The sequence below is a fragment of the Ochlerotatus camptorhynchus genome, unplaced genomic scaffold (genome assembly GCF_037179485.1).
Source record: "Ochlerotatus camptorhynchus isolate MF236.1 unplaced genomic scaffold, CSIRO-AGI_Acam_v1.1 ptg000432l, whole genome shotgun sequence".
Classification (NCBI taxonomy): domain Eukaryota; kingdom Metazoa; phylum Arthropoda; class Insecta; order Diptera; family Culicidae; genus Ochlerotatus; species Ochlerotatus camptorhynchus.
In genome coordinates this window covers 8,751,140-8,762,169 of record NW_027040918.1, presented here as the reverse complement: position 1 = coordinate 8,762,169, position 11,030 = coordinate 8,751,140, and the positions used below count along the sequence as shown (strand labels likewise).

The 11,030-nt window shown below is 42.4% G+C and overlaps 1 protein-coding gene across 1 annotated transcript; it reads left to right on the top strand.

Annotated features, from left to right (window-relative positions):
• Positions 1 to 8,612: 8,612 nt before the first annotated feature.
• Positions 8,613 to 10,295, top strand: LOC135711339 (cytochrome b5-related protein-like). The gene is made up of 5 exons (XM_065234133.1): positions 8,613 to 8,912; positions 8,975 to 9,366; positions 9,429 to 9,623; positions 9,688 to 9,909; positions 9,977 to 10,295. Exons 1-5 carry the CDS (start codon positions 8,613 to 8,615, stop codon positions 10,269 to 10,271), a joined length of 1,404 nt encoding a protein of 467 aa, XP_065090205.1. The 3' UTR covers positions 10,272 to 10,295.
• The last annotated feature ends 735 nt before the right edge of the window (positions 10,296 to 11,030 follow it).

Below are 11,030 nucleotides of genomic sequence, written 5' to 3'. Positions count from 1 at the left end.
ACCAAAGTGCGAAACAGGTGTATTCAGTTCCTGAAGAAAGAAAGTCCAATTTATAATTTAGTAGATAGGGAAAGTGGATGTAATGTCGGCCTAAATGCCCATAATTTGGGGCCATACATAAATTCAGCAATCGACTAAATTTTAAATAGCGACCAAAAATATCCATTAGTACCGTCCCAATGACGCGTTCATCTAGATAAAATTGATAAATAGCCGATTTTTAGCGATGGGACCAATATTAGATACATAGGCCAACATTAGAGCCATTTCCCCTATTATATAGGTAGTATTTGTAAAGATTATTATATTCAGGTTGAAGAAAGTACCCAGAGGAATAGCCATATGCTTTTCTTCTTTGATTTGTTTGCCTTTACTGACTAGGCTATGAGGCCCTTTAATATCTGACCACAAACATGTGGTTTCTTCATGTTTACTTCGAGTGACATTTAATTTGAGCGGCTGTCGTCTGCTTCAGCGTCACGGTTAAACGAATACTTTTTTGATCGTATCGGTAGTATCGGTTGAATCCGAAGTATTTGAAGACTCAATTTTTGACAACTCTGCGTGAAACCAAATATACCACATTGGAGGGTATATTTTTCAGAGAGGTGCACAAAATTATACAATCTGCAATTCTTGCATCCTATCATGTATGAATGAAATCCCTTTTTTGAAGCCTTTTACAAATTTCACTATCTTTCAAGATCACACCAGAAACGCCTTGATCGCCAGAACAGGGCCTGTGTACATGTGGAGCGAATATTTCGTGAGAACATAATGAGAATACATCTGGTGCATATCAATAATATTCCAGAGCAGTTAGCTACCTTAATGATGTCACTGCCAATCACGATTTTTGAAGTCACGACATTCGCAGAAAATTTGTTGATAGGCTCATAATGTTTATACTCCGTATTCATCAACCATACAAATCCAGAACTTGACAGTCGATCAATGGCTTTGTAATTTAAAAAAAAATTTACCGTTTGAAATTGATTCTTTTCTTTTTTCTTTGATTTGTTTTTCGTCGATTTGTTTTCCGTGCTGAGCACCAATGCTACCGATGCCAGGGAGGCAGCTCCCACACCTGGATCCTACTTATCGACCCATCAACTCATGAACCGGGGACCAAGGGCTTTACTTCCCTTCCGAAGGAAGGCGTGATCAGAGATGTTATACCTCAGAACATCCCGGCGGTGCCGACTGAGATTGAACCCAGGCCTGCTGGGGTGAGAGGTAATCACGCTTACCACTACACCACCGGTGCCGCTGTTTGAAATTGATGTAAATATAAACAATGTATCTCAAAAGATTTTTCTTGTGTTTTATTTCCAAAAGTCAAAGAGTACCTATTTCACTTTTCATATACAATCATAGGGTAGAGAACTACTTCGGCCTAATCGCCCATTTTGGGCCTATCGAGCAGAAAACCTCAAATAAATCCATGATTTCAGAGTTAACAAGTCAATTATGCGTTTGGTACGATTCGTTATTAACGATTACTTTAGTTAATAAGCTACGGAACGAAGTCAATGAGAACGCGTGATATGAAGGTTTGCACCCATTATTCCCAAAAACAAAAGATGTGCTCCGACGGAATAATTTTTTATCTTCATCCGATAGGCCGAAGTGAATTCATTGGCGTTTGAATGGTGTTTCAATGCGTTAGGCCGAGTTTAGAATCCGTAGACCGAGTTTGGCGTCAAGAATCAGTGTTAGAATTTTGACAATATCTCAACGATTGGTTTCTCTTTATCAAATCTTACGGTACACACGGAAAGGTAAATAAATTTGGAAGCCATCAGAAATAATAACATTCCGTTTGGTGCTAAACAGCGCTAGATTAAGAAAGACTAAGCGCGGGTTGTGTTTAATAGGCCGGAAATGAAGTAATTAACCCTATAATTTTGTAAATCTCAAAATTTCAATTGCAACCTCAATCTCAATACTCGTCACGCTTTTTCTCGTGAAGCGCTAGTGTTTATTTACATCGCTCAATTTAAGCCGCGTTTGACGGTTTGATTTGAACTTTTGATTTCAGTCTTCACGCGTTTCTTAAAAAACATGTACAGTCAACAGTTCTGGAGGAAGTATGAAGAAAGTTCTATGAAAAGTCGGAAAAAAATTGGAGAAGTTCCAAGACAAATATTAAGAAGCTTCTGGTGGAAATTTGAAATAATCTTGAGGAAAAAAAATTGGATGACATATCCAGATGAAGTCAGAAAAAAAATTAGATATCGGATGCGTCAGAAGCTAAAGGGCTTACGGAACAGTCGAAAGAAACTTCAAGGAGAAGTTGGGGAAAAACTACTATTACAACTTACAACATTTTCAGTCATCTCACTGCGTCCTAGCAAGAAGAACGGTCGACTTGTTTCGCGCTCCGTTAATTTGGAAGTTTTCTCGCTATTATCTGACGTAAATAATCAGTTTTTTCTCGCTTAGTGATTCCTGGCATAATTCCCGATAAATTTATCAAAAAGTGAGTTTTTTTCTGAGAAGAAAGTGTGTTTTCGGCATCATCGGAAGGAAAATTGTTTTTGCGATTGCCAATTCGCCAACCATTTTGCGCACCATCGGTGCGTGGTCACGCATACCTGTGCACACGGATCATCGTCATCGAGTGTCAGCATCTGCCTCCACATTCAAACCGCTCATCCATCTCGTGTGTTCAGCTGAGTGCCGAGCTTCATACAAGCACACACCAACGAAGACCGCCCGCACACGCGGATCGAAGATCATCAAAGCTGCGCGTCGCTCCGCTGCTGCTGTGTAAACGCTTGGTGGTAGTAGTATAGGATTATCAGATAAGTTTTTGTTCTTGTTTCTTTCTCTCTCCCATCAGTTAAATTTTAAGTTTGTGTTTCTGTGTTTGTATTTTTTTTTTCTCGTGTATTGTGTCCGAGTAATTTTGATTATCGTTGCAGTGGTAGAGCGTTTTTCGCTCCCACTAGTACGGCAAAATGGACATTTTGTCGGAAGACGAAATGGACGTTTTGTCGGAAGATGACACCACTTTGCCACGCGATAGCAAGAAGGGTCGAAAACGTCTGTCATCCCAGAAATCAGATGATGCCATCCCTGCTTCGTCATCTCAGTCTGGTAATGGACAGGGACAGATAAGCCCCCGATCGCGAGCCTACCCAGAAGACTCGACTGGCCCATGGGTTGTTTACTTTCAGCCCAAAAAGAAACCTTTGAATGTAATGCAAATTACTAATGATCTGACGAAGCGGTTCTCGGCCGTGACCGAAATCTCGAAGGTGAGGTACAATAAACTTCGCGTTGTCGTCTCTAACCTGAAACAAGCTAACGAGATTGCTGCCTCCCAGCTCTTTACACTCGAGTATAGAGTGTACATCCCAGCTCGTAATGTGGAGATCGAAGGTGTGGTCACCGAAGCGAGTCTGACCCCCGAGATCTTGGCGAAGCAAGCGGTTGGCCGTTTCAAGAACCCCTTGCTTCCCACGGTTGAGATACTGGAAGTCCAGAAGCTGAACTCAGTATCTTTCAGCGAGGGTAAAAAGAGCTTTACCCCCACAGACTCGTTTCGAGTGACCTTTTCTGGTTCAGCCCTCCCTCACTACATCGAGTTGGGAAAACTTCAACTACCTGTGCGTTTGTTTGTTCCTCGGATCATGAACTGCCAAAACTGCAAACAGTTGGGACATACGGCCTCTCACTGTGGCAGCAAGGCACGCTGTTCCAAATGTGGGGAGAAGCACGAGGATGGCGCCTGCACAGTCACTGCACCAAAATGCGTGTACTGTAAGGGAACTCCTCATGGTCTCTCATCGTGCCCGGCGTACAAACAACGCGGGGAGAAACTAGAACGCTCTCTTAAGGAGCGTTCCAGGCAGTCTTTTGCAGCAATGCTAAAAACAGCCACACCATCAACCAACGACAAAAATCCCTTTGCTGTTTTGTCTGATGACGAGTCTGACTCTGACTTGGCTGAGGAGGGAGTTTCTTTCAGTTTTCCGGAAGGTTCTGCACGGAAACGAAAACGCATCCGTTCGCGGAAAGTTGCAGATAAGGAACCCCAAATCAGCTTGCCCAAATCAAGGAGTGATGGAAAAAAGGAAGTTTCAACTCCTCCTGGTTTCCGCAGAACTGACTATAACCAGAACTTTCCATCTCTCCCGGGGACATCAAAAACCCCTGATGGCCCATTTTAAAGAACAGAAGCCCTTTCTTCATCCGGGTTGTTCTCATTTGATAAAATTGTGGACGATATTCTCAAGTACCTCAATATTTCTGATCCTCTCAAAAGCATTGTTCTGGCAATGCTTCCTACTGTGAAGACCCTCTTGAAGCAATTGACATTGAAGTGGCCCCTCATTGCAGCAATCATTTCCTTCGATGGATAATTTTCCAAACGAGGTCGGGGATTTGATCACTGTTCTACAGTGGAATTGTCGAAGTCTCATTCCTAAATTAGATTCTTTTAAGTTTTTAATTCACAATAATGATTGTGATGCATTTGCTGTTTGTGAAACTTGGCTCTCTTCAGATATCGATCTTCCTTTTTATGATTTTAACATTATTCGACTGGATCGTGAGGATTCGCGTGGAGGAGGGGTACTTTTGGGGATCAAAAAGTGCCATTCCTTCTATAGAGTGAATCTTCCACAATTTCCAGGTATTGAAGTTGTTGCATGTCAGGCTATTATTAAAGGTAAGAGCCTTTGTATTGCTTCTGTTTATATTCCTCCTAGAGCCGTTGTTAATCGCAAACAACTTTCAGATATCTGTTCGGTACTTCCTGCTCCACGGTTGATTATGGGAGATTTTAATTCCCACGGTACAGGCTGGGGGGAACTGTATGATGACAACCGTTCTACTTTGATATATGACCTCTGCGACAGCTTTAATATGACAATTCTTAACAATGGAGAAGTAACACGTTTGGCTGGCCCATCCTCGAATGGAAGTAGATTAGACCTCACACTTTGCTCTAACTCATTATCGTTGGATTGCACGTGGAATGTGATCCAAGATCCCCACGGTAGTGATCACTTGCCGATCAAAGTTTCAGTTGCCAGTGGGTTCAATCCGTCGGAACCCGTTAACGTCGCGTACGATCTTACCCGTAATATCGATTGGACAAAGTTCAAGAATGTGATAGAAGATGCCCTAACGTCGGTAGAAAGGCTTCCACCGTTGGAGGAATATAACTTCCTCTCCAATCTGATCTTGGACAGCGCGCTTCAAGCTCAAACTTGGCCGGTTCCAGGAACGTCTTTCCGTAGGAAACCTCCTTCCCCTTGGTGGGACCACCAATGCACTGAGGTTTATCGTAAAAAGTCCGACGCGTTTAAGCTTTTCCGGAAACGTGGAACACCCGTACATTTCGAAGCGTACTCGGCTCTTGAACGCGAACTCAAGAGCCTCATCAAAGCCAAGAAACGCGGATACTGGTGGCAATTCGTGGACGGATTATCGCGCGAAACGTCGATGAATACGCTTTGGAATGCGGCGCGAAGGATGCGTAACCGGTCTTCAAACAACGAGAGCGAGGAGTACTCCGATAGTTGGATTCTCAAGTTCGCGCGAAGAGTATGTCCTGATTCTGTGCCGGCACAGATGATTCCTCGCGAAACGACGAATTCGGTAGACGAGATCAGCCAGCCTTTTTCAATGCTGGAGCTCTCACTCGCGCTCCTTTCGTGTGGCAATTCGGCTCCGGGGGCTGATAGAATCAAGTTCAACTTGTTGAAGAACCTCCCAGACGTCGCTAAGAGGCGCATGTTGAACTTGTTTGGTCAGTTCCTGGAGCTTAATATTGTTCCGGATGATTGGAGGCGGGTGAAAGTTATAGCCATTAAAAAGCCTGGAAAACCCGCGTCAGATCACAACTCGTATCGTCCCATTGCGATGCTATCGTGTATTCGAAAATTGTTGGAGAAAATGATCCTTTTTCGCCTGGACAAATGGGTTGAGTTGAACCACCTACTCTCAGATACTCAATTTGGTTTCCGTAGGGGCAAGGGAACGAACGACTGTCTCGCGTTGCTTTCCACTGAAATTCAGTTGGCTTTTGCTAATAAAGAGCAAATGGCTTCTGTCTTCTTGGATATTAAGGGGGCTTTTGATTCAGTATCGGTTGAAGTCCTTTCAGACAAACTCCACGCTTGTGGCCTTTCTCCATTAATTAATAACTTTTTGTACAATTTGCTGTCAGAGAAACATATGAGCTTTTCTCATGGAAACTCTACAGCTTCACGATTTAGCTACATGGGTCTCCCCCAGGGCTCATGTTTAAGCCCCCTTCTGTATAATTTCTACGTCAGAGAAATTGACAATTGTCTAAGGGACAACTGCACATTGAGACAACTTGCAGATGACGGAGTAGTGTCTATGACAGGACCCAGAGAGGCCGACCTGCAAGGACCCTTACAGGATACCTTAGACAATTTGTCTACTTGGGCTATCCAGCTAGGTATCGAATTCTCCACGGAGAAAACTGAGTTGGTCGTTTTTTCTAGGAAGCATAGCCCAGCACAACCAAAGCTTCAACTTTTGGGTAAACCGATCACTCATTCTATGTCCTTCAAATATCTTGGGGTCTGGTTCGATTCCAAATGCACCTGGAGATCCCACATTGAGTATCTGAAGCGGAAATGCCAACAAAGGATCAATTTTCTCCGAACAATTACCGGAACGTGGTGGGGAGCCCATCCGCAAGATCTTCTAACGTTGTACCGGACAACGATTTTATCGGTTTTAGAATACGGTAGTTTTTGTTTCCAGTCGGCGGCTAAAACTCACATCATCAAACTGGAACGGATCCAGTATCGCTGTCTTCGTATCGCGTTAGGATGCATGCACTCGACTCATACGATGAGTCTCGAAGTGTTAGCGGGCATGTTGCCACTCTCTGATCGGTTTTCGGAATTATCCCTCAGGCTCCTCACCCGTTGTGAAATTATGAACCCACTGGTGATTGCAAACTTTGAGAAGCTTCTTGAGCTAAACCCTCAAACTCGTTTTATGTCATTGTACTACGTGTACATAACACAGGATGTCAGCCCTTCGCAGCATAATCCCTATCGTGTTTGCTTCTCCGACTTCGACAGTTCTGTTCATTTTGATTTATCAATGACGCAAGAGATTCGCGGAATCCCAGAGCATCATCGTTCCATGATTGCTCCGTCAATTTTCGCTGCAAAGTTTGGCCAAGTTGATTCCGCAAGATCGTTCTTCACAGATGGATCACTAATAGAGGCGTCCGCTGGTTTTGGTATTTATAACGAATTTCATAGCGCCTCTCGAATGCTTCATGCTCCTTGTTCCGTATATGTTGCTGAACTGGCGGCAATACATTATACGCTAGAAACGATCGCCTCACTTGCACCAGATCATTATTTTATTTTTACGGATAGTCTCAGTTCTGTCGAGGCTATTCGCTCCATGAGGCCGGTAAAGCACTCCTCGTATTTTCTCATGAAAATACGAGAGCTTCTAAGTGCTTTATCTTTAAGATCTTTTGTCATCACCTTTGCATGGGTCCCATCTCATTGCTCGATTGCGGGCAATGAGAAGGCGGACTCGCTTGCAAAGGTGGGCGCTATGGAAGGCGATATTTACGATCGACAAATCGCCTACGACGAATTTTTCTTCATTTATCGTCAACAGTCACTCGCCAGCTGGCAAAATAAATGGAGTGAAGGGAGTTTGGGACGATGGTTGTATTCAATTATCCCTAAGGTGTCGAAGTGTCCTTGGTTCAAAGGTTTGGAGGTGGGTCGAGACTTCATTCGTGTGATGTCTCGCCTCATGTCCAATCACTATTCACTAAGCGCTCACTTGTTCCGTGTTGGGCTGGGGGACAGTAATCTCTGTGAATGTGGACAAGGTTACCAGGACGCAGATCACATTATTTGGTCATGTGCTGAGCACCGTGGAGTCAGATCCGAGTTGTACGATTCCCTTCGGGCTCGAGGTAGACAACCTAATGTTCCAGTTCGGGATATTTTGGCTAGACGCGATCTGGAGTTTATGCAACTCATATATGTTTTCTTGAAGAATATTAACCATAGATTGTAAGTTTGATTAACCTTGTGTTTAGTTTGTGTTTTGTATGTGTGTGTGTATTTTTTTTTGTAGATTTGTTTCTGTAATAATTGTATAATTACAGAGTTGATATAACGTCGATAGGATTAAGTATTTGTTTTAGAAATAGTGAAATTTTTGAATCATAAATCATATTCCAAATCTCCTTTTCCCTCTCCCGATCCAAACAATTGTCATCCACTAACCTCGAGAAGACCGCGAGTAATCGGTTCCAATCCTTTAATTTTAGATTTAAGACATTTATAATGTATAAAGAAAATGATAACTTGGCTCTGTAAAGTTTATTCGAATGAGCCTGTACAAATAAAGTAATTAACAAAAAAAAAAAAAACTACGATCTTCGCAGTAGTTGAAAAATTCATGGCACGAGCAATGCGTTTTCAAACTTCTTTTGTATGATCCTCATTGTTTTTGTAGCTGAATGGATTCGTTCCACCAAGGTATATTTCGGCACTGCTGTTCGTCAATCTATCCCAATCATGACTTTGCTCCCGTGCTGATTAAGATTTTTAATTTTTTTTTATTTTCAGTTCATCATGGTAAACTGGACTTCGACGACAACAACTGCTACAGTCAATACGGTTGTTACAGATGGTGACAAATTGGCAGCAGCAACGTCTGCTATCAACAATAACAATCCCTCCATTGCACAATCCATCACAGCGAAATACCCCTCCTATTACCGCAATCCTCTGCGAACGAACAATCAATGGTTAAGAGGAAAACGCCGCGATGACGATGCAGAAGGATTGTGGCGAATAAATGACTCGTTGTATGACCTTACCAAATTCATGGACAGTCATCCAGGAGGGGCTGAATGGATTCGTTCCACCAAGGTATAATTAGACGCATCATGTTCTCAATAGGGATATGCATTAAATTGCTTCGTCTGCTTTAGGGAACCGACATCACGGAGGCGTTTGAAGTTCATCACATCGGAACACGACCCGAGCAGCTATTGCCGAAATTTCGCATTCGAACGGCTCAGTCCCCGCGGAACGTCCAGCTGACGTTCCACGAGCATGGATTCTACAAAACACTAAAAAGACGTGTGCGTGATAAGCTTACGGTGATCGACTACCGGCCGGCTCGAACTTCGGAAATGATATTGGATTCACTATTGTGTAGTTCATTCGTCCTAGCGTCCATGGCTATCAATTTTGATAGTTATCTGCTGGCTGCGATTTGTGCATTGTTCATCTCCTGGACCATGATCGCCGCCCACAATTTCTTCCATAGGAAGGACAACTGGCGAATGTTGGCGTTCAATTTAGCATTTTTTAGTTACAGGCAAGTTGTTGGCTAATTAGTGCAAGAGTTGACGAGCTCATTTAAAAGTTGTATATTTATAGGGATTGGAGAATATCACATGTGCTTTCACATCATTTGTTTCCCAACTCATTGCTGGATCTGGAGATATCTTTAGTGGAACCCTTCATTTGCTTTCTACCAATACCGTCAAGTAAGAATCTGCTCCAAAGGTTTGGCTCGTGGATCTACGGTCCGGTGTATTATTGTGCAATGTTCTTTGGTGTATTTGTCATACGGTATGTTTGAAGGTACTACTGAAATTTTACGTCTTTTTAATTTATACCAATGATTTTCTTGTAGTATAATCGAATCGGTGATATCGAGGAAGAATACCTTCTACGCAGACAATATCATCCCAGCGGCATTGCCTCTCTTTATGTTGGCTACTAGCAATAGTAGCATTTGGGAAGTACTGAAAATGTGGTTCTTCATTGTACTGGTAGCAAGTTTCGTCTTTGCAGCAATCGGTGTGACTGCAGCTCACCATCATCCAGATGTCGTTCACTCGGGTGATTGGATTCCGTAAGTTTAAATATAACATACTGGAGAAAAATACCGGTTGATCCATTTCTACACTGACTTCCCACAGAACGGACATCGATTTCGGTGTGTACCAGATGGCAGCGATCATCGACCGATCCGATATCAATGGATCGCAGTTCAAGGCGCTGGTCAGCTTCGGTGATCACAGTTTGCATCATTTGTTTCCGACACTAGACCACGGCATACTGCCGCAGCTGTATCCGGTGTTTTTAAAAACGTGTGCTGAATTTCAGCTGGAATACAGAGCTCAGTCCTTGTGGCCGGCAGTTGTTGGTCAGCACCAACAGCTAGCTCGAATCGAGCCTATGGTTTATGTACCAACGAAAAAGTTTAATCAGTGAAACGTGGTGCGGCACTGCTTTGAGAATCATTGGCTGTGGAAATAAATGGATGCCGAAAGGCTGAAGAAATGTGATTGAACCAGTATTTATAGTGCTGGAATTAATACTGTTAAGATTTCATAGACCGGTATTTGATCGTAATTTTTGTTTGTTTCTCGGGCCAGTCATTACAAATGAGATTTAATAACAGATAAATTTCTGGTGTCGGTTTAGAAGAGTCAGAAATATTGCCATCTCAATAATAACAATCTCAAACATATCTACTTATGGTAAGGTTATTTTATACAACATGGTGATGAAATAAAGATGGAATCGATCTTTGACTGACTGTTCAACAAAATAGTATTTTTTAAATTAGTTTATTAATTATTGCTCAAATGTCCAAATGGATTCCTCGATGTCGAGAAATAGTAAATACTTTTAAAATAATAAAAACATATTTATGAGAAACATTCTTCTTACTATTCTTGGGCTGGAAAGTGACTTGAATTTTGCTTTTGTTTTCTGCCTTCTACGCATGCGCTTCTTTTCGGTATACTCGGCCTTCTTAAATGCGCTTCTTTTCGGTATACCGTGGAGGCACCATATTCGAAGCGGTTCCTAAATCGACGCACTCAATTATGTTCGAGTATTTTCAATAATTATTTTTTAAATGTTACTTCTGCATATATTAGTTTCAGTGCTCAAGGGATGATGGTGTCGAGGTTAAAAAAAAAAAATCTTGTCAAAATCGAAATGCGATCAAAAATAGACGAGTGC